The sequence below is a fragment of the Calonectris borealis genome, chromosome 19 (genome assembly GCF_964195595.1).
Source record: "Calonectris borealis chromosome 19, bCalBor7.hap1.2, whole genome shotgun sequence".
NCBI classification, from domain to species: Eukaryota; Metazoa; Chordata; class Aves; order Procellariiformes; family Procellariidae; genus Calonectris; species Calonectris borealis.
In genome coordinates this window covers 7,625,475-7,649,177 of record NC_134330.1, presented here as the reverse complement: position 1 = coordinate 7,649,177, position 23,703 = coordinate 7,625,475, and the positions used below count along the sequence as shown (strand labels likewise).

The window sequence follows — 23,703 nt, the reverse complement described above, 5'->3', positions numbered from 1 at the left end:
GTCATCTGTGTTCTTATATCTGTGTGCCTGCCTCTGACTCACCTACACCTGCGTGGAGGCAGGCTATAGAGCCAGACAGGCTGTGTGTCTGACCCGGTGCTGCAGCTGTGTCCTCACGTCTAGCCAGGTAAAATGCTGTCCTCATCTAATGTGTGTTGCTTTCATTGTAATACATGTAGGAAAAATTGTGTTTAATTATGTTTAGGCTACCTTCCCATCCCTTATAGGAAGAATGCATTTTCATATGTATGTAGGATATCTCAGAGTGTCTCTTCTCTAAAGCCTTTGACCAGTCCTGAGGGATACAGAGCCTGATCCAAAAATAAGAAATTAGAAAGTACGTTGAACTTGGTGCTTAATAAAACACTTTGCTGGCAGAAGGATAATGTGAGATGCAGATAACTGTGTGCACATGTCCCTTTTTTCAACACAACTGTGTGTGAGCTGCTGCTGACCAGGGAAAGAGGACCTATTGGTACGTGGTAGTAAAAACCGAGGGAACTCGGTACTTCTCGATAGTCTGAGCTCTGACTACAAGCATAGCATGGCTTTAAATTACCTGAATATTGCTGGCAGTCTGGTGTGGGCTAAATACTTGAGTATTGATCGAACTTCTCGGGGAAGCGTTACGGTCAATGTTGTGGTGAGGTCTGCGCTGTTGTGATGGCACTGCTGTTTATCTCCCTGCGCTTTGTGCTCTGCGCTTAAATGTATTCACGTGGTGCAAATGTTTCTCCAGCCCTCCCCAATCGCCCGCTTCCATTGTGAAACCCCAGCCAGTCCCCTGCTCCCCAAAGTGATTCCAGTCGTTAGTCTTGATAGTACCTACCTGCGTCTCCCCATATCGCGCTTGTTTTCCTCCGCTTCCCAGGGACGGTCATTACAAGAAGCCAGAAATTCGTGCTTTGAACTTGCACCAACTGGCATTCAGGGAGCACGGAACACTTTGCAGGATGAGTAAGTGTAATCTCTGTTTCACAGGTGGGGAGAATCGCATGACCGCTGAATTAATGTCAGAAACAGAACTTGTCTGCATGCCCAGTCTTCTAACCACCTGATGGTATGTCCCTCTGAAGTTGGTTATTCAGTCTTCAAAGAACATTGCAAGGTTGAAAAATTACAGTTTTATTTAAGAAACAGAGTATGACTGCCAGATCAAGAATTCAAATTTTCTATTAGTTTCTCCCTTTTTTCTCAGCCGGTTTCCTCAGAACTGAGAGATGGCTAATTCTAACCTCTGAAAGCCCTTTTTGGCTTTTTAAATTTATGTTCCCATAAGGGACTTTGTTTAAAAAGAATTGTTGCTTTCTGAGACACTGTTTATTCTTCTCAATGTCTGTAAAATCAACGAATTCTTCACTTTAATTGCTCTTGAGGTTTTCACTTTACTCCAAAATATTAATTAGGCTTCTTTCTCTAATGCCCTCTGGCTTCTCTGCCAAATAGTTTTGGAATAGTCATTTCCACATTGTATTTCAGCGTAGACTAAAACAGTAATTTAACATCAGCTTTTTTTAATGCTGCCACCTTTTTATTTATATTCAGTAGGTTATGGGATATGCTTATAAGAATATATTTAAGCAGCATATGCTTTGAATCTTTTCGTTTAGCCTCTAGACTGATGTTAAGTGAGATTTTTAAACAGGCAAATTTAAAATACTCTCTTTTGGGAATAGCTTGTTGCATAGTAACCTCTACTGCAGAAGGATAGTTCCTTTGGGCATTATATATTCTATATATACACATGGATAATTTCAAACTGCAATGTCACAAGTGGCATCATTAAATCAATGCCACTTACTATGTGCATGAGCTTATACTGGTTTGGCTTGCTCCCCAAATGAGTCAGAAACCATAATATTGCATCCCGTGGAAGTCCAGACTGAAACTGATGTGACGCCGCTTTTTGTTGATGTCAAAATACTTTGCTCAGAAAGCGATGGCATCAGTGAATGACTTCCACGTTTCATTCACCCAGCTACTTTGAGTTTGTTAGAATCACTCAGATGAATAATTTCTCCAATGTTGTGTTTGAGGACATACTCCACGAGGTTGCATCGTGCATTGATAAGTTTTGCTCCACGAACATGTTGGTGCTTCTTAGGACTTTGCCTGAGCCACAGTTATTTGGACACCTGCTGAGCAGTGGCGTTCCCGGGATGGGAGGGTTGGTGAGCAGCAAGTTAATACTCTGCTGTAGTTTGGTGTTACAATAATCACGGCTGGGCTGGAACCGCAGCTGGTACTGCTGCTCTGTTGCGGTGAGGAATCCCTTCTCTGTAGGATTGCCTTTGAATTTGTTTTATACACATCTTAAAATGGAGCTTTTCTTCATCTGGTGGATTAGATTTCTTGACAGATACTTGGATTTGATAATTTGGAGGACAAACAGGCCCATGGTTTCCTGAACAGGTTTTAAAAATGGCAAATTAATCATTAAAAGAAGGGAAACGTTTCTCTGTTTAGATTAACAAAATAACTTACTGAATCCTTGAACCTCTTCCTATATATGCCCTGTATTCTGGGCTAGCTGCAGAGACGGATAAAATGTCAAGCTTGATAGATTGTTGGAGCTGGTTTTTGGTAGTTAAACAATAATGAAACTGTTACATGCTTGCAGGGAAACACTGCTCTCTGTGTGCGGACTTCGTCCTGGAGAAAGTTTCAATTGTTCCAAAGAAGGGCGATTTCCAAAATGCAGCTTCTGTGGCTAGTCGCACAGCTGTCTAAATTACTGGCTGTCTTGAGGCCATTACACAAGCATTACAAAATAGTTTGGAAACAGTTTATTTTTCAGATTCCAAATAAAGTGTAGATTTCAAAGTCCCTTTTGACTGCATAATCAAAAAGTAGAAATTGAAGCTGGTGTTTATATAGAGACTGATTTATGCTCTTGGAGCTCAGAACGCAGGTTTCTTCCAGTCAAAGGCTGATGCTTGCATAATTCGTACCTTATGTTTCTCGGATTGAAAGGCTTATCAGTTGTTGCATGTGATCATGGATTTCCTTGTTGGCTTAGTCAAATCTAGTCTGTCGTGCAACTCTTTGTGCAAAGGGCTCTCAGGTAAGAGGAGTAAGATCTTGTCTTATATGCAGAAGAGAAGTGAGAGAGAGTTGATGCAGGCATTTAATAAAAATAAAGCCCAAAACCTCAGCCTTCTTTTTGAGAAACTTATTATTCTTTCTATTTCTGTTGTTATTTATACTTCTTGCTTCTTGTTACTTGCTTACTTGAAGACAGATCACAGACTGATTTTGCAATGGAAATAACTAAATCAAGAATGTCATTCTGAGTGAAGTAAGAAATTCCTGAAAAGAATTGAAATATGTTGTTTAGCTTGCTGCTGGAGCTTCAGAAGTGAATTGCAATGCCTACAAAACGTGCATAGAGAATGCAGTTGGAATTCAAAGCACCAGTAAATGACTACTTGTATATAGCAAAGTAACGCGCTTAAAACCAAAGTACTTGCATTTCTTTTTATCTGCCGACGTCTGCCTTCAGAGACATCTTAAATCTGCAAATAGCTTTATCTGATAGTCGTGAGTGGTGCTGATACCATCTCTGAACTCTTCCGTGGGCGAACACCTATTTAAAGATTTTTGAAATGTGTATATTTTAGAGAGAATATATAGCATGTTTAATACAGTTTTACTATTTTAGTTTGTTCACCTTTTGCTGCGTTAAATGCCATTTGTACCACATTTTCAAACAATGTGTTCAGCTGCATATAATGAAGCCTTTTCATACAACAGAATGTAGGCCAAACCCAAGCCTGATTCATGAAAGGCTTTACTTTGTCTAAGTGAAGTAAGATGATCGTTCTTGGAATGAGTCCTGTCTCTTCGTCAGTGTTTTCCAAGTGGTGTTCTGCTCAAAACCTAAGTAACTTGGTAAGATATTGTTATGGAGGCCTAAGCTTGTTTTTTTTTTACTTCTGGATGTTGCTTTTAATAATACAAGCTAAGGCTTTTATTGCTCTGCCTGGAATAACAGATGCAAGCTTGACATTAAATCTGTAATACGTGGTAGTGTTTCCTAAAAATTCCCCTAATAAAAACAAATGTGAAGAAAAGGATATAAACTATTACTGTCTACTGTATACTTGACTGATCAGCTTCAATCCTTGATGATGGAGGAAAGTCTAAAAATAGTTATCAAACCTTCTGAACTTTTAAATAAAAAAGAATTTTTACAACATCCACAAAAGATTTGAAATGTAAAATCCTAGATGTTTTTCTAAACAGCAATTTGATAGCGTGCTGCCTCCTTCAGACGTTATTCTTGTCTCAAGTACCAAGAATGTCTGTCTGTTTTGTTTTTTGACAAGGCCACATTTGTCAGTGAGACTTGTTTTTTTAAGTTAAAATGCCCCATTAAGTAAAAACAAACTTTTTGAGCAATATTTTATTCTGCATGTTACCAAAACTTTCACTGTGAACTGGTAAAGAGTTAAAAGACACAAACAAACCCTAGCAAAAAAAGACCAAAAAGCTAACTGGACTTGCATTCTCTTTTGCACTTGTGTGAAACATAAAGTTGGCCTCAAAATCATCTTGTCTTGTCCTTTTTTTTAGTATTTATGTGTTTTGTTCTAATGTTAGATTGTTAGGATGCTCTGCAAAAGTGCAAGGAGGTTGTTCACTGTAAGCATTTCTTCCCAGAAATGCCTTTCTTCTGTGAGCTGTGATAGTTCTCTGAAAGTATTTAACTCCATTATGAATACAGTACTGCTTTGAAGAAATGAAATATTAACTTGATTCCATTCCCCGATGAGGTATTATCTGTATTTTATGTAGGGAAAACTGAGGCACAGAGAATTGAAGTGGCCCAGAGCGTCCATAACAGAGCTAGAAACTGAAATCAAAAATCCTCAGCCCCACTTGTCCCATATTAATTTATCCCATTACTAATCTGAAAGTAATTACCCAATGGAATTTGTTGAACTTCATGTCTTTTTTTAAAACAGGAATAAGTGGTATGTGATTTTGTGTATGTAATCAAAAATGGGGCAGTTTCTGCTGAACTATTGAACTGAGAAAAGTAGAACTCAAAATGGAAGAAAGTTCATGTTGATGTTATCAGGTTATTGGTGGAAAAGATTGTGTCGCAGGGAGCTTCTTACCAGCAGAACTGATGTCCGCGTGTTCTGAAATGCCAGATAAGTTATTATTTGTTTGGGATCTGAGAACAGAAGTGAAAATGTTTTGAGGTTTTATTTAAAAAAATAAGTGCTCTTTGTTGTTAAAGGGCTGTGTGAAAGTACAAGACAGCGTAGTATCTGTTCCCAACTTCCATGATAGTTGGTATGGTTTTTTTTTTTCTTAATGCCCCAATGCCAGGATTTAGTCTAATACGAAAATCTTGTCTGTCACTTTACAAAGCAAACAAACCCAGAATGGAAAAAAGTGCTTGTCCCAGTAACAGAGAATCAAAACGAAAATGTGATGATGCCTGCGTACTGCAAAGGTTGAGAAAAAAAACCCAACAAACCCAAGGCAAATTGAAAAACCAAAATGGAACAGATTTATTGGTTTATAAAACCCAATGATTTCTGGAGCACTGACTCATGATGTCTGAATGCTTGGGCTTGCCAAAAGCCGTGAACTGAAATGTGACCCTAGTCTGCTTGTCGGCTTGGGCCATATATGGGAAATTTCCCTTCATGACAAAGGTAGGGAATCCAGAAGATGCAGGTCCTTAAAGGCCATACCTAGTATCCACTCAGTCTCTGAATCTTCTGGGGTGTTATCCTTCAACTCAGTAACCAAAAATACAGGACAAGATAGCTGTGGGGTTTGTTGATGTTTCAGTTTGAATAAAGCCCAGATTTCAGTCTGTGTTGTTTTGGGGTTACTAGTCCTTAAAGTTCTGCAGAGATTGAGGCTGGAAGAAGAGAGGCATGGCAATTGAACAAAGGCAGTGGTAAAGCAACCAATTTAGAATCTTTCAGCCCTAGAAACAAACACTGTAGATGGTTGGAAATGGACTTTTTCACGTCTGTCCCATGAATGTTAGAAATAGTTCATCTAGTCCTACTGACAGACGCTGGATGGTAAGGCTTGAACTTTCCCTCAGTTTTCAAGCTCTTATCCAGGGCTGCGTGTAAGCAATTTTGAATTTCAAACGCTTCAGTCCTAAATGGAGATTGGCACAAAAATAATAGTTAATATTTATGGAAATGCTTTAAGATTGCAACTTCAAAGTCTCTCTCAAACTTTCACCTCCACTAACTTACTTCAAATGAGGGTGGGGTCATCATCCACAGATGAGGTGACTAAGCCATAAATAAACTGACTTTTTTATTCTGCTATCTTTTGTTGTCTCAGTAACAAAACTAGTATTCAGGTTTGTTGCTTTTCAGTACTGTATTCAATATTCTGGACCTTTCTTTAACTGCTGACAAACGCGTAAGTATTTCTGCAGTCTGGGAGAACGGAGCTTTCCACACCGTTTCAGATGTGACGTATGTGCTGGTCTTTGTACATGTCTACTGAAGGAGATGATATGCAGTTGCATTTTACTCTATTTCAGCACCTAGTTTGAATTTGAATTGAGATTAATTTGGAATAGGCATAGCTAAGAAATGAGTCTGCAGTGTTTGTACTTGTTATGATGTGCCTCAATTATATACATTCGGATCTTTTTCAGTCTAGCCAAATAAAAATGATCTTTTTTCAGGCTACAGTTAAATAGGTTAGAGGTTGCCTACCAGTCTACACAAATCTCTGTTGCATGCAATTTTACTGCAGCACCATCGATCTGAATGTGCACTTTTCCACATATATGAATTCCATGGGGTTTAGGTTGATTTCCTACTAACAGCTCCTGAAATGAGGCGGGGGGAAAGAGTAGGCTTTGTGTGTGAGGAATTTTGAGGCTACCTTTTGATTTAGAAGTTTACTGTTTAAAAAATAAACCTGAAGCTTGGCATGAAAAGTAATTTACGGGATTTCCAACTGGTGTTATAGCTTGTCAGAAAACACTCTTGATTCTGGGTGTCTGAGCGACAGCGATAGCACGGAGTCTTTAGAGCACTAGTGCCAACTGCAATCCCAATTTCAGTCAAACAATGTAATTCTGACGGCTGATACTGTACCACCTCCAACCCAAGCTCAGCTGCGGGATGAATAACACTGCAAGACTTAGGACTGTACTCATAACTCTCTCTATTTTGGGAACAGCTGCTTTAGAGTACTTCATCTCTCTGAATCTTTGTACACCAGGTGGGATAGGGAGTTTCTGTGCACATCACTGCAATTTCTGGTGAGATACCTCCTATCTTCTGTGTCCCTACCCTGCCTCTGTAGATTGGGGGTAAGGTTTTTATGAGCTGGAGGAGCTGTGTCTGGGATAATGCCTCTCTTTCTCCTCCGTTCAACTGCCCCCATACGCTTGTGCTTCATTCCAAAGATGAACTGTTGATGAATATGTAATTTATCCAGTTGGAGAGAAACCTCCTGCCACAATGAAACAAGACGTGCAGCTGTCGTCATAGGCCTCTTGGGCCAAGGACTTCAGCAGAAATAGCGTGATCTCTTTTTATCTGAAGTGGGAACTCTAGTGATATGATGAAAATACAACTTGACATCCTTTCTCCTCCCCTTTATTCTCCAGCTCCCTGCATTCCCCCCATTTAGAAGAGTATCATTAAAGCCATCCAACAGTGGTTACTTTCTTCCATGGTGAAAGCTGAGGTGATTCAAAGCTGTTCCCCTGATGTCCCTGATTAAATTGTGGAATTGCTTCTGCTTGTTTGCAATATCTGAATGCTGAAGTCATATAGTTCATATCAGTCTTTTGCAGCCCAGCAGAAAACTTAGTTTGAGTAACTTTCCCTTCTGGGCAATGTAAAATTTGCAAAGAGAGCAAGGTATTTGTAGTGTTATGAGGAGGAAGACTCCCTGAAAAGCTTATGTTGTGCCTTTGGAGACCATTTCTGGCTTTCAGGTGGGCACAGATCCAGCTAACCTCCCCCAGCTATTGCCATGTGGCTGTCACGGAAGAGTGGTCTAGGTGGGTTTTGAGATGAAGTCTGGAGAGTATGGAATGATTACCTCCCTTGAATACAGCTGGTTAAGGAAACTATACAGTTACTTAAATTTTCAGGTTTTCATTTAGCAATTTATTGCTACATATTGCAATGACAATTTTAGCAGCTACCCACTGTTTGAAAAAAACAGCTGGCTGAAACGAAATCCAAGGAAGACTTGTGATGATGTGAATCAACAGAGAAAAAAATTCAGAGCGCAAGCCAGCATTGACCTTTTTCCCTATAATGAAAAGGACTGAAACGGTACGTGATAGTCTAGGATTCCTGGACTGCTCATTGCTAAAGTTTTGACAGAGAGCTTCTGCTTTCACTGCCACTTGTGTGTGGGACAAAGGAGAGAGACACTCGTACACCCACCCAGGATGCTAGGAGGGTGTGAATGGTAACAAAATGGAGTAGTCTGGAATCTTACTTCTCCAAAGTTTTCTTTCTTCTCTGACTTGGTTCATGCTATATATTACAGATGACTTAATTTTGTCTTGCTGATGAATACCATAGCAGTGTGAAAGAGCGCACTGGATTTTTAAATTGTTTTTCAGCATAGCAGGAGAGTGGAAGGGAGATAGTCTATCTGAGGACACAGCGTGTACTTGGGAAGAGGTATGGGACTAAGGAATTAAGATAGACTGGGTAAGATAAATAATTTTCTAAAACTAGTCACATGATTTTGTTAATCACTTTGTTTTGTTTTCTGTTAACTTGCTGGAAGAATGTCACTGACTTGCAAAGGAAAAAAGCTGATGTTGAATTTCCATCTTGGCAGATGTCTAGAGACCTAATTACAGTTAATAGTGAGAAGAACTTTTTATCTAAATATTTTTCAATATATAGAGTGCAATTTTGGGTCAAAATAAACAGTTTATATTGAAATAATACACACCCTAGGTACCCAGTTCCTTTTAAAACAAAACAGGATTTCCAAGCTTCTCATATTAAAATTGGGAAAAATTAATTGGTTTTACTTGTGCTACAGAGGAGAGATAAAGTGGATGATGTTGAGTTTGCAATTCAGGTGCAAGGCTGGGGGTCAAGTGAGAGGGTTTCTGTTTCTGCCTTTGGAATTAGCTTCCTGTGTAATGCTCTATAAATCACACAGCTTTCTAAAACCATTTTTTCAATTTTAAAATGAAAATTGCAGCTTTCCAGTTTTGAAGAGGTGCTTGAAGCTTAGCTCCTTTGTGCTTGTAACAGTATTGGTGGGATTTGCCGATGGGCAAAGGCGCTTTCACTGGAGGTCTGTAAGTCTTCTAACAAACAAAACATCCGCAAGTGTTGCTGAGAGTGACCTTGCAAATTACTTGTAACATAGCATGCTGATAAACACTGATGAAGCTGCAAAATGTTCTTAGAATACCCACTGTATATTTTTCATGTATTTGAGAACTCTAATTCTTAATTTTCCTCTCTTTTAAGCAAATTTTCTAAGGGCTTACCTTGCAAATAATTTACTTCACTGTAAACCAGGTTATAGTAGTATAAAAGGATCTTTGTTTGCATGATGGTTTCCTCTGTACCATGTAACTAGGAGGTTACTTTGGTGCTTCTCTCGGAATCAGCAATAATTTAAGGCGATAGCATTTCATTGAAGTTGCGTGTGGCTGTCTCTGTGCTGAACTACTGCGGCCCCTTTGCACCCTGCCCCAACGGGCTACGCTGTTTACTTTCTGCTCTGTGGTAAATTGATGTCACTTCCTTGATTAAAATGCTGGTGCGCAGCCAAATTCTCTTCCTTTGGGCTCGCACACTCGGGGAAGCGGCGCACCTAGTAAGCGCGCACGCTCTTGAATCCAGTTGTGTGCCACGCTCCTTGATCTGGCTCCTGGCTGGACGTGTTGGGATGTGCTGCGTCTCCTGCCTTCCGAGACGCCTAGCACCCACACGTAGAGGCTTTTGAAGGCATCTCTGAGGTGGAAAAGCACAGATGCAGCTGTGTTGTGCTGTATTAAAGAGGGTCTGAAGATGGATTACCAGAAGGCACAAGCTGAACTGCCAGCCGTGGAGAAGGTCTAGGCAGCATGCGGGCATGGGGTGCCAGTATGAGCCTGCTCTGTCCATCAGAAGCAGCCAGTGGATGTGAGTATGCAGATGCTGTTCAAGTGCAACCGCTAGCCCTGACGTGCCCGACAGCGTAGGCACTCTTGGATGCACCGAAGCCTGACCAAGACGCCACAGAAACTAACCTGGACACCCAGTTCTGACTATGCTCGGCGCGGATTGACCTGAATGCTCTGTCCTTTGCCTTTCTAGCTGGCCAGTTTCTCACCTGAAAAATTTTAGACTGACATCAAAGTTGCTGATCAGACTGGTGAGCAATCATATATTTGCCTTTGTAAAGAGTATTGGTATTGCATACTTAGATGATTAGAGATGTGAAATGTCACCAGACGTTTTGAAGGCACAGAACAAAATGGAAAAACGTCCGCTCCCTCCATACCAAAATTTCAGTCTCTCTTCCCTCTGAACACTCATGTTTCTAGCTGTGCTGATATTTATTTACGTATTTTTGCAAGATGTGCGTGTTGTCACCTTAGGCACACGTGAACTAGTACCTTTACTCATAAATATATTTTTTTCTATCCCTAGGTAAAAATCTAATGTATTCAAACCAGTTGTTGTATATAGCGAATTAGACTTACGTGCTTTGTGATAGACAGCCAGGGCTGGTCCCCACTGTTCATTTTCTTACACTCTGTGCTCGTTAAGACACCACCTCTGCAAATGTCATGCTCAGACTGGCAACCTGCCTCCTTCACTTGTGCCTCCTCCGAATGGCTGATTTGCTGACTTTTCCACCTGTCCCAACATACGGTTGCTCCCATTTATCATAATTCAGGTCTGTGTGCCTGTGACACAGGCTAATAAAAATAATACTTCATGCATAAATGTCATTTGAGCAGATTGTTCTATAGCTCTGTTATCAAGTAAATACTAATTTTTGACCAAGCAAGCTGTGAATTCAGCTTGTAAGTGATAGGTTATTAGTGAAACTAATTTTAGCAAGGCATTTCTTATCAGTGCAGGTTTACTGAAAGGGGAAAAAAAAAAAGTAAATTGTAACAATGAGCAACTATGCAATGCTATTAATGAGGCACCATGATGGTTAACTCATTAAATACTTAAATCATTGCAAAACAGCATTCATGAAAGTGGGATCTGATTAATTTTGCAGGGGATACAGCATGGAATAATAATGCAAAAATAATAATTTAAAATGTGCTTTAGCAAGATATCAGTATTTTAAAGCCACACTGCCCTGTTCTGGCTTCCTGAATAGGTTTTAGTGATCTTCAAGAAACTAGAAACAGCAGAAACTACTGGTTTTGCGAATAACGTTAGTCCCAGTCTTGGTGTGTTGCCTTGAAAGTGGTGCCTTAACCAAGGAATGTGGTTGTGCTGTCGTGGAGGCCACATAATGGATAACAGGTCGGATATGCGTTGTTGTATAGCATCTATACTTGAAGCACACAGACCTTACTGGATTCTGCAGTTCGGCAGTTACCTGGTGTTTGGCAAAGAGTGAGGGGAAGGTGCAGAGAGAAGACTGAGACATTCTGCAGTCATCTCCTGGAAACTGCTGAGAAACAGAAGAGTTTGGGATCATAGCGGGGTCTGAAAGCTAGTAAGCGGTTAGTCAAGGAGGATGGCCTCTTGATGAATGAGGTGGGAAGAGGAGCTTGATGGTTCAGGCCGCTAATAGAAAAGAGTGAACAGAGTCTTCCTCTAAATTAGGAGGTGCGAGGGCAGCTGATAGAGCTAATGAGCAAACATTATTGTAGGAAAGCATGCCCTAGCAAAGCTGCTGTTTGTCTTGCATCTCCCTCCCTTTTTGGCACCCTTCTCCATTCGCAGTAGCCTCAAGGGTCATCAGCCCTCGTGTTCCAGTGGTTGAAGGCCTCTCAGGAGGAGGAGGAGGAATACTTGTTGCTGTGGCTTCTCCTCATATGGGAGCAAAATCAGCTGCCTGTGGGAGCTCAGTTCCTTTTGATCCCTTAACTTGAGTGTCTTGTTGGTGCTACTGCATTCCAACCCCCAAATTCCTGAGCAGTCACGAAAAGAAGCCAGACACAGTCATCAAGAGCTTTATTATACAGAGCCGAAAGCTCCATGATGCTGAGATGTTCCTCTCACTTGTTCTAGTCCCTTATTGTTTGCACTTTTAGGAAAATAAAGGAAAATTTTATATTCAAACATAAACCACAGTTTTCCTATACAGCCAAAGCCTACCCTTTGATAGAAATCCACAAAGCATGTGTAATAAATCCTGTATGTAAACAGTGATCTCTGATACTCCAGCTGGCAAGGTTATGACATTAATATTGCATATATAGTTAGAACCTGAGTTCAAACACTTTTTTTAATGAGGATGGGAAGTGTAAAAATCCAGGCTTGCATTACGAATACTATCTTCAATAGTGTATGGGAGGAAAACTTTGACATCACTGGTATTTCCTTTGGAATTAAATCATGCTTGCAAATTTATACAGAACTCATGGTGATGTATAGAACATGTTAATGAACAGGTAGTGAAATGGATTTCACTCTTCTGTTTAAAATCAGTGAAGAGAGTCACAGCATTCACAGCTTCATACTGAAAAAAAAAAGCAGTCCGTCAGAGTGTGGTAGTGTGCAGCGCTGCTTTGCCCACAGACCATGGCAAGCAACTCCCTGCCTCGTCCAGTATTTATTGGATTGCTTCTGGCTTTTCCGTAAAGAAACTCAAGAAAGAAGATAAAACAATCCCCCTTCCCAAAAACAAGCCCAGCGTGATGATTGCCACGTGGGTGGATGTGTTTGCAGGTCCAGGCTAAAGTGTTTAGTCTTGCATCTCCACCCTTGGTGAAGCTCCTCCCTTTGCTCTTGCAGATGCTCCAAGCACAACATGCAGTTAGGATTTAGGGCAGGCACTTTCTGGCTGCCAGAAGTCATCTGTTGAGTGCCTGCCATATAGATTTCAGTTCCCCAAAAACATGTTCAGCTGCATAGTTAAAACAGTTATTTGCTGTGGCTCCCGTTGGCCAGTATGAGCATCATGTCCAAGAATAATGAAGGCTGTTGATATCAGTAATGCCTGTAACGTTAGTCATGCCAGTAAGTCAACATCTTTTATTCAAGAAGTTGCTTGAGAATTCCTGAAATCTATGGTGTCGTTAACTTTCCCAAACCAACTTGTTAGTACTAGTCAGGTTACTGTAAGTGTTTACCAAGCCCTGGAGCACGACAAAGAAGTAGCTCTTTCTGCTGGTAAATTTTGTGGCTGGGCATTTATTTGTTGCTTCAGTGTAATTGGGGAGCTCCTTGCATGCAGAACAGCCATTCACTTGCAAAGGATTGACGGGCTTTACATGGAGCAGTGCTTTCTACTTATGATGCTCAAACCCTGTCACATCTGTACCAACAACCCATCCGTCAAAGTATTGCTTACGGAAATTATCAGTTTCTGGATGGTGTTGACCACATTCCTCTGAATGGCTAACAAAATAAATAAGGGAATAATTAGGCTATAGCAAACATTGTGGAGATATCTAGGAAATTGCCATCCTGAAATTTCACCATGAAATTCTGCTTGCTACTACCAGTCCTCTCGCACTGGCAGTGCTTATTTCCTCGGCTCCAAAACTGATGCTGTACAGAACAAAGGAAAAATCCCTCTTGAAGCAGCTGCTGAATGTTACCTCATTTCTTGTTGTTGTCTTAATGCAGCTGTAGGCAGATACAGAGATGTTTTAGCATCTTAAGCTTCAGTCATATCTGCTTGGTAGTATAGCTGCCAGTTAGCAATGCCTAACTGGTCGCAGCGTTTTAAGTTCCCATGTAGCATCCAGTGCATGTCCCAGGTATCAACCGTGTAATTCTTGCTTTTCAGCCATTGTGGTCTCTTGGGAATTTGGAAATGGTAGCAGATATCTACAAAATTAGTTGGGGCAATGTTGACTGAGATGCAGAGCATGATGGCCACTGTATGGGCAGAGGCGGAAACATTTGTGAGCTCCTTTTCTTGCACTTGGAGCAGTCTAAGCTGGAGCAGGCTGCGGCATCGCCTGGGTGCTCTCCCTGACCTGTATGCTGTGTTGAGAGACGATGGTTGCTGCCTGGCAAGTATCTCTCGGTGTGCCTGGAGGAGAATCCCACTTTGCGTAAGAGCTGACAGCAGCACAAAAGAAACGTGGGATGTCTGCTCGCAGTGCAAAGTACGTGCTGGGCAGGAACCCTCCAGCCTCCCAAAATGCTGATGGTGAAGTGAGAGCTGTCTCACTATGGCTATCAACCATCAGCACAAAGCGGTTTTCAGTGAAGCATCTTTGTCAATGTAAATGCTGCATGTAGACAAGCCCTAACTTAAACTTACACCTATATATAGAGGTCCTTAAATGATTAAATCTGACATACACTGGTACAGGCTGAAGCAGCGTGCCTGAGTTGTATGAATGGCTGTCGTGTTTCCATATGCTCCTTTTTCTTAAAGATGGGAGATATCTTTGGAAAAACATTACAGATCAGAGGACAGTTCTGGTTATTAGTTGTTTGTTTGTGGACATTTCCCTTCCATGCTTTTGTATTTGCGCAGGATTAAGGTTCTTCTAAAGCAACATCTGAGCCTTTTGTCAACCTTTTCATTTCCTGGCAATTAGACAAAACTACAACTCCAGCTGAATGCTGAGTTCTGTCTTATTTTATCCTGGTTTGTGCACTCCCTTGTGTTTTTCTTCCCAATGTTTGACATATTGCAATGTTCCAGAGTGAATTAGTGGGCTGTCTTTTTTTAGGAAAACAAGGTTTTTGGGGCAGGCAGTAGCATTTGTGTATTCTGTTATCGTGGGTGGCCTTCAGTTTGCAGGGGTCCATGAAACAGGAAGGGAACTTAACCATGGAAGCAGTTTTCCACTGCTGTGGAGGTTGTGAATACTTGTTTGACTGTGCAGCTTTCATGTTGTTTAGATTTGCAATTCCTAGGAATCCCTAGGAACAAATTAAACCTCCAAACAGCATAGTTTAAAATAAAAATTCAGTATTTTTGCAATAAAAAGGATGTGTTAACTTCTGAGTGGGACTGATAGATTGAAAATTAATGTGCAGAAAGAAAAGTTTCTGTTATGTATGATATCTAAAGTATGTGTTTTGATTGCCGTGCAGAGCTAATACAAATGGATGATGCGCTATTTCTGTTCATGGAATGCTTCTCTCCATCTATTTATTAAGTGATAATTACCCCTGCATATACAGGATGAGTACAGGATGAAAACTAATCATTAGGCTAAGGCACTGCAGTTACGCTATTAATGTTTTCAGGCTTCAGATCCCTGTGTGTCAGTAAGAACTCAGGCTGTTTTTCATTGATTCTTGTTTATGCTTATAAATAACAACTGTGTTTAAGCTTATTATCTCTGACACCAAGTTTTGTACACAGGGATGTAACACGAACGAAAGTTGTTGGTGGCCTAAAGGATCTCGTCGTATTGCTGTGTGGTGACTATCCCAAGTGTTTTCCGTGCAGAACACGGACGTTCCTGCCAAGGTAGTTTGCTCTCCGAAGCTGCTGGGGAGCTTGTTAATGTCTGAGAATAGCTCCAAACGGTGTGGGAGGAGGACGGTCAAGGCAGCTCCAAAATTTTATGTCAGCACTCGGTGAGAGGATTGTAGGGGATGGAGAACATATTGATGCTGCTTTAGTATTGTGACTTGCAGTGTTTGATAATCAGAGTCAGCATTTGATGGCTTTTATATCACAAATATCTGCAATAATAGTCCTGTGCCCTGCGTGTCTCTGGCATGCCTTTGGTCACCCCTGCCCTTCCAGCAGCCAGCTGGTGCTCCTTTTTGTCTGTTACTCTTCTGTTACTAGAGATCTATTTGCCAGCCTAAGTGCAATTTACAGTACAGTATTGTGCACATCAGTCACTAAGAATTGTTTATCTGTCATTAATCTGTAGATTTTCACTTAAACATTAAAATCTGCTGAGCCTGCAGCGTAGAGTTCATTGGTAAGCTCACCATTGTGGATTTTGAAAAGCGTATGTCCACTGCAGTGACAGTGGTAACTTTGACGAGCCAAATTCAGCTAGATTTTGAAAGGATTAAAGATGCCACTAACGCTACAGATACTGGAACAGCAGCAAACTGTAAAAGCTTCCCAATTCCCAATCAACTCAAAAGACTTAACACACCTTTAAAAAAAAAAATTCAACAGAACAGTATGTTAGTATATTATACCAAATAACCTTTAGGACTCATACCAGCCCCCTTCCCTTGGGAATCTGGAGTTTTACAGGGGCAATACTTACTGAGGTGAAAGAGATGAATTGGCTGTGTAGCTGAGAGATGTTTTATTTCCAGAAGTTTATAAAATCAAGCAGTCCAAAGCTATCAGTGGTGGGCCCGATTTTTAAGACATAAGAGAAACACAGTCCAGGAACTACAGTGTGAATGCAGAAATGCAGAGGAGGCGATTTGTATTCTGTTTACCAGTAAGTGATGACACATGGTGTGTGCTCTAGAAACTGAATGCCCAGATGAATTCAGATTTCTTTGTAAACTCCCCAAAGCAAGTTTATAGCAGTGTGTTTCTGGAATACTTCTGCATGGGTGGTCTTAGAAGACTCCAAAACTGTGCATTTTTCACTGGACTGTTAGGATTTTAGGTAAGTGTATATATCTATCTATCTCATTATTTGGTTTGCAAAAAAAATACAAGCGATTATGTGTCTCAGATGCAATTGTTTTCACAAGTGAGTTACTGGAAGCTAATATTTGATTTTTGTTAAGTTACTGACGTTTGCTTGCTGTGAGATGATTTAACCTTGTAATGCTGCAAATGCAGTTGAGAACTGGCATATGTTAAATCAGTGGCTCCACTGTCCTTGTCTTTTGTCTTTTTAGATTTGTAGCTGTAAATCTGTAGAGGGATTTAGAATAAAATCGAAGAATAGCCATCTGTGATCTCGCTGCTGATTTTACTTAAATAATGTATGAGACATAATTTGAGCTTCTGTTTGCTTTTCCCAATGCACAAAAAACAAAGTCAGTGTATTACGGCTTACATGGAATAGAGACAGCCTGTTACAGCAAACTTGGTCACAGAGTCTTGTACAGCCAACTGGAACATAAAATTTATCTTTGCTGTAATCTCTTAACTCTAAGAAGTTCCACTAATAACTATCCTGAACTTTATTTGTCCTTTCTCACCAAAGGCGTACCATGCTGGACTGGGTGTGTGGTTTTTGCATGTGCCTGTAAGTTAGAGAAAAGATCAAAACTTACAAACACGCTGTCAAAAATGAATTGTGGTGGGAAATTTAAATATGCATTTAATGCTTTGTTCTCACTTTAGCTGACAGATTGTTTCCCACGTCATTTCTAATGTGTATCTTTTCCACTTTCAGTTACTATGTGGGCCAGCTGTTGCAATTGGTTGTGTCTGGATGGCTCACCCGAAGAGATGCAGCCGCAGCCGCAGCAGGGAGCCAGAGCCCAAGCCTATTCCAACCCCGGGTACAGCTCCTACCCGTCTCCCACTGCTTCCGAACAGAGCTGCAAAGCCTGTGGGGTCCACTTCGACAACTCCTCTAGGAAGGTGGGTCGCAAACATCTGCTCTGGTGCCGCTGACTTAGGGGAGCGTTCAGTTTGACTGCAATATGCCATCTGACTTTCATTTAATTACAAAAAGCCAATTTGAAGAGAAACGGGTGCACGTTAGAGGCCTCTGATTAGAGGACATGCTATATGGGAAAAGGCAGCTTGCCTTTGCTTCTGTGTCTTTGGTCATTCTTTCGCAATTAGCAGACGTCGTTAAAGATGACTGGCAATGCGGTAGTTAACCTTCAGTAGACTTGGCTTTCCCAGGCGCTGAAAGAAGAAAGCCAAGCTGCTTATGGTCATTTAAAGGAGCATTAACTTGAACATGAGTTTTTAAATTTGTTATTTAAAAATACTAATGTCCTTTAAAAAAAAACCCAAAAGTTGTGGCAAGAAGTTTAGTACTCTCTTTGTGCTTTCAGTAGAGGAAGATGTACGTATCTCTTTTCCAAACTATTGTTGCTCAAACTAAAAAGCCGTAAAAGTTTATTGCGGGTGTGTGTTGAATTGCTGAAGCTTGGTGCCAAAAAAAAAGACGACCAAATCCATTTTATTTTGTTTGTAAACTTCATTTGTGAGCATATAGAAGCCAAAATAATTGCTGCCACAAGATTTTTAATTAGACAGCAAACCCTGTCTGGGACATTATTTGGGCATGGTTGTTCCTATAATGCTGCTTGAAAAATGTTTTCGTGAGGAAAGTTGTTCAAAGAAAGTTGTTCAGTTGTGGCTTAAGAAGTGTCTTATATGTAGCATGTTACTGAACTTAATAATGTGAGAACTTGAAAATTACAGTGAATTTTGGCCACAGCCCTTTTAGATTAGATGGGGAAATTAATAAATTGGTCTTTCTTGCACCTTTTTGTTCATGCATGCTGGCACGTATCTGAGAAATGGTAGGTCCTGGCAGAGCTGTTGCTTTCTGCTCACAGAACAACAGGGATGTTTATGCATTTTTGCACTGAGAAGTGTTATTGCTCCAGTTTTAAATTTTAGTAATATATTTTGGGGGTTGGATATATATGTTAATATATTTGGGGTATGCAAGTATGCTTAGACTTTTTCTGACAGTAGGCAGATTCTGGGTTAGGTGGGAATGGTGCAGTCACTGCACATGACTCCACGTAGTGTTAGAGGAACATAGTGTTGTCTTTAACTTGTCCTCATTAATGTGATGTATCTTCGCAAACACTTGTGGAAAGAATTATTCTGAATCCAGTGCTTACTCTTCTGCATAGTAGCAAATAGTGGATGTAGACCATTCTGCTCTTGAAATGAAAACAATTCATGCAGTTAAGTATGGATTATACAGTAGTAGTATACATGGAAACCATGGTCCCATTTTTCCTGGTATCTTCTAAAACATATGTTCTAATATAAGCTGTCTTTAAAGCAGTCTCTTGTATAGAGTCATCAGTACTGCTCCAGATATGTGAAAACATACTGACTGATTGGGGCTGGGTAAAGTTTTGGTGTGCAAATTGTAGAGGATCTGCTAAAGTAAATGAAGACATTTCTGCCCCCAGCAGACGTCCCTGTTTTTCTGCTGGAGTTGGCTGTCAGTGTAACTGGGGCAGCAGAGTGCAATGTGTGCTTGTGTCTCGGCTGCTCCCATTCAGTGCAGACTGTCAATGAAAATGAGTTTGAGGTTTATGTTCTGTATTGTGAAGGGGGGCTCCTAAACCTTCCTTCCACCTTCCTTCTGCCACCACAACTACTGAGCAGTAATCTCTGGGCCTGACTTGAGCTGGATGGCTACAGGTGGCAAAGCTTAAACAGCTGCAGGAAGGTCTGCGAGATCATCCATCCATCCTTGGTCTCTAGAAGAGAATTTGAGATAAAGAACTGAGCACGTACCTTGTAAAGCACCAACATGTTTGTAAGCTATGTTAATTCTTTAATCCTATTGATATGGTCCAAGAAGTGTGTGAAATCTCACTTTGCTGCAAGAAGCGCACCGAAAACTGCATTTTGTCCCAAAAGAGGCAGTACCTTTGAACTCTAGTGTCCAGTTAATGTTTATATTGAAATACAATAGATAAAAATTAATTCCTTCTGCAATAGTGACCATAAGGGTATCCTAGATGGCTTTTAAAAAAAACCAAAACAAACAACCAACAACAAAAAAACCCCAAAAGCAGAATGATGGTATCTTAGGTACTTGATCTTTTATCATAATTGTATTTTAATTTTCATATAACGTGGCACCTACTAAGAGGATTGGGGTAGGGGAAGTTTGGAGCATGTATTTATAGGACGCTTTTAACTGTTGGAGCATCTTTAAAGTATGTGAAATTTAATTATGGTAGCAAAAAATCTCTGAGTTTTTTTGGCGTTTTCCTTCTCTTAGATGACTTTTTTGATCTTGGTTTTCCGTAGCAAACTGATTCCACAAAATCTTTTAAATTTAAAACAAGCATTCCTCATTTCCCTCTCTTGATAGAAAGCTATGGCAGGCATTCTTGGTGGATATGTCAGATTGTTATTCCTTCCTCCCCCATTTTCTGATTTCAGTACCTTAAATTGGCTGACAGTTTCATGAAGATGCTTTTCTTTGCATCCTTACAGAAAAAGCTCCTGGCAAGCTGGAGTGTAAGTTTAAAAAAAAAAACCCCGAACAACGGTAGCCGTAGTGAAAGCTTGAATGTTGGCATTTCTTGATTTTATCCTGCATACGGAGAAGAGCCAAGTGTATCAAAGCCCCATCCTGGTATCTCTGGGAGACTAGCTGTTAGAGCAAACAGCCAGAAACAGCTTCCATTCTGGACAGGCTTCTGATTTAGAGTATTTCACTTCTGTTTGACCATCCTGTGATTGTGTTGCCAGTTAGTAAGCATCATTCAGAAGTGGTCTGACCTTCTAGTAACAGGATTTAATTTACAATAACATTTGAAACAATCGTTCTGAAGAGAACAGTGTCTTCAATCATTGCCGTTTCAGTCAGAGTTCAACAAATATATCAAAGCTGTAAAAGCTGCTTAATACTGAGATGTGGCAAACAGCTTCTGTGCATGTTTAAATACTTGATGCTCAGATACAGGCTGGGGAATTTTTTTTTCTCTGGAGATGAATCCTAGTGGTGAACTGATAAGCCAAAGACATGCCTGGTTTTAATTTGACTTCTCAAATGTATCATTTGATAACTAAGGCAGACTTGCGTTATTACTGTTAATTGCTTGCAAAAACCATGTTGGATAATGCAGCCCTTGTACTTGCTTACGTGATACCTAAACATGTAAGTACTCAAGTAGGGATTTTCTGGCTGAAAGGTCCTTGGCCATACAGCCATTCCCTTTGGAGCCAGTTTGGCAATCTGCAGAGCCCAGGGGAGGCCTCCCCCGCCAGAGTAAAGCAGGGTTGTTTGGTTTTTGTTGTTTTTTTTTTTTTTTGTGATGTTTTTTCTTCCCTCAGTTCTTCTGATTGCTCCCCTGTCAGAGATGGGTGATTGAGAGAGGGAAATTGTTGTCAACGGGGTTATTTTCCATTGCTCTGCCTTTGTGGAGTGTTTGTTCCCCTGCTCTAGAAACATGCACAACCAGTAGTTCCTGTCTCTGCCCTCAAAATTTCCCGAGAAACTGGCTTGCTCCTGCAATCGTAGGGTCAAAAAAAGTCAGTTACATACTAGTGTTTTTTATAATGACCAAGTTAAGGAAAACTTCTCAAAACTGAATGGTATGTGGAATTTGCCCTTCCTGTCTTGCTTTGTGATTGATGAAAGTCACTTTTACTTGGCAGGCCCCCAAACAGCAATTTTGAGCTGAAGTTTCAAGTTGACCAGAGATTCTCTCTGTGGTAGAAATGTTCATGTCTTAAAATGCTTAGGCAGGAAATTGGGATTCTTTCCACTGACTGTCATTATAAGTCTATTACAGGGTCTAAATGAGAAGTCTGTTGGTTATAATTGTAAGGCTGTGCGTGGAGCAAGGGGGCTGCCAGGCTGTAAAGGGGATCAGAAGGAGCTTGTATAAGCAAGTAGTGTATTTACACCTTTTAAAACATGAGAAACATCTACTTTCTTTGAACTGTGAAGTTAAAAATCTTCTTTAACCACTAGAAGCAATTCATGAAACAATGTTTTTTGTCTCTGAGTTTGTATTTGTTGCTTCTACAACTCTGCATGTCTATTTTTCCTTGAATAGCTCTGAAGGGTCAGGATGTCAGGATTTCATAGAGGTGCTTGTCTTCTCTGAGACTGTGAATTAGCATTTTTAACCAGCACTGAAACCAGTTCTTTCTTCCCTTAGGACTTTTTAAAAGGCGCGTAATGCGGCTGTTCTGCTGCTATTCCTATTGGAAAATGTAGAATTTGACTTTCCAAAGTGTTGAACAGTCAAGTTTCTGCAGAAGTCAACATGGACTCATGGACTGTGAGTGCTTGGAACTTCTGAAAATCGACCCCTGAGTGACGAGACCAGAACAGTATAAAATATAAACATTAAACAAAAGAATTTAATCTGTAAAGTTTTTAAACATCTGGGGCCTAATATTTCCAAAACTTCCAACACTTTCTGTCAAGCACCTAACTGGCACACAGTGTGCATATTATTGTCAAAATAAGCTGGCTATTTTTGTTGCATAAATAAACGTTGAATTCTTTGATGTCTGTCAGACACTGTAAGCCTTGCTGTTTCCTTTTCCTCTTATGGTGAAAAAAAGATTCATTTAGTGATTGCAGTAAATGGGAGAAAAAAAAAAAGGGGGGGGGAAGGGAGGTCACTCATAGCAAATACTAAATTTATGAAGTTGAGTAATGTTTTTAAGTCGTTCCCTCCAATGCTAGAGCTTTCTTAATGCACAGAGCAATATTTCATTGTTTTATAAAGCAATGCACAACTAGCTGTAATTTACTTGAAAGTCTGCTGCCTCATAGGTATCTCCGGATTTCATCTGTGGCTTAAACTGGATGAACAGGTCCGGAATAAGGTGCAGAAAACTCCTGTCATTTGAGGGAATTGTCTAAGAATATAATATTTCATCCGGGTAAATGGAGTGTAAATACTGCTTTTCTAAGAACCGTGAGTGATCTGCTCGTGGGATCAATCCTTTTCCTCCTCTAGGAACATGAGTAACATACTTGGCACTTTTTCATAAATTAGAAGGTTTTGATTATGCTTTAACAGAGGCTACTGCTTATTTGGCTTCCAGATGGTAGGGGAGCACTGCCTGCGGTCGTTGTGCACCTCTCTCGCAGGTCATGGTGCTTCGGTTTGATTCTGTTCCCTTCTCTTTACCAGCACATCTGCTTAGACTGTAAGAAGAATTTTTGTACGTCCTGCTCCAGCCAGCCGGAAGGTGGTCCCCTTCTCTGCCATCTATGCCAGCGTTTCCGAGCCACAGCTTTTCAACGGGAAGAGTTGATAAAGATGAAGGTGAAGGATCTGCGAGACTATTTGGCACTCCGTGAGATTTCCACAGAGTTGTGTCGTGAAAAGGAGGACCTGGTATTTCTGATTCTTGGCCAGCAGCCTGTAATTACCCAGGAAGATCAGATAAGAACAAATTCATTTAATACTAGTGCCTCTGGACAGCAAGACTTTGTGATTCTCCCATCAGCCAGCATAGCATCTTCTACCTCACATGATGCATCTCCCGTGTCTGCAGATCCCATCTCAAGTTCACTAGCTCAGGAACATCAACAGGTACAGTCTCTAGCCAGAAGCATCTTTTGCAAACTCATTCATCTCTATTTTTGGATTAACTACTAAGATGTTGCATGAGGTTTTCCAAGTAGATAATGTGCCAAAAAAGTTTTATGTTAACGATGCCTGCTTAAAAAGCAAGGAGGGCTTCTGTTTAGAACAGATGACAAAATACTTCAGTTGCATTTTACACATGCTCTTTTCAGGTTTGTTTTTAATTTTGAAGTGAGGACCTCACACTTTCTCACAGAATAATTAGGAAAGTAAGATGAGTTATTTTACGCTGCCTTGCTGTCACCAACTTTGATGTGCTATTCCCTTTCTACACTAGTGGAATTTAATTTGGTGGGCGGTGCTGAATATATTGAACTCTGAGAACAACATCACCATTTTGAGATGTGTTTTCTCTGGTGCTCTGGTTCACACTTGCCATTGCCAATAG

At 40.5% G+C, this 23,703-nt stretch overlaps 1 protein-coding gene across 5 annotated transcripts in view; it reads left to right on the top strand.

Moving 5' to 3' along the window:
• RFFL (ring finger and FYVE like domain containing E3 ubiquitin protein ligase) overlaps positions 1-23,703 on the top strand; it is a 33,561-nt gene that overhangs the window by 3,104 nt on the left and 6,754 nt on the right. For 2 of the 5 annotated variants that reach the window (XM_075168848.1, XM_075168850.1), the window contains exons 2-4: positions 982-1,060; positions 17,429-17,619; positions 22,857-23,261. In XM_075168848.1, the coding sequence (XP_075024949.1) occupies positions 17,434-17,619; positions 22,857-23,261 (591 nt within the window). In that variant the 5' untranslated portion in view covers positions 982-1,060; positions 17,429-17,433. Of the gene's footprint in view, positions 1-981; positions 1,061-15,456; positions 15,565-17,428; positions 17,620-21,866; positions 21,990-22,856; positions 23,262-23,703 lie in introns of those variants that run through there. The other 3 variants (XM_075168849.1, XM_075168851.1, XM_075168852.1) reach the window with 3 other exon arrangements.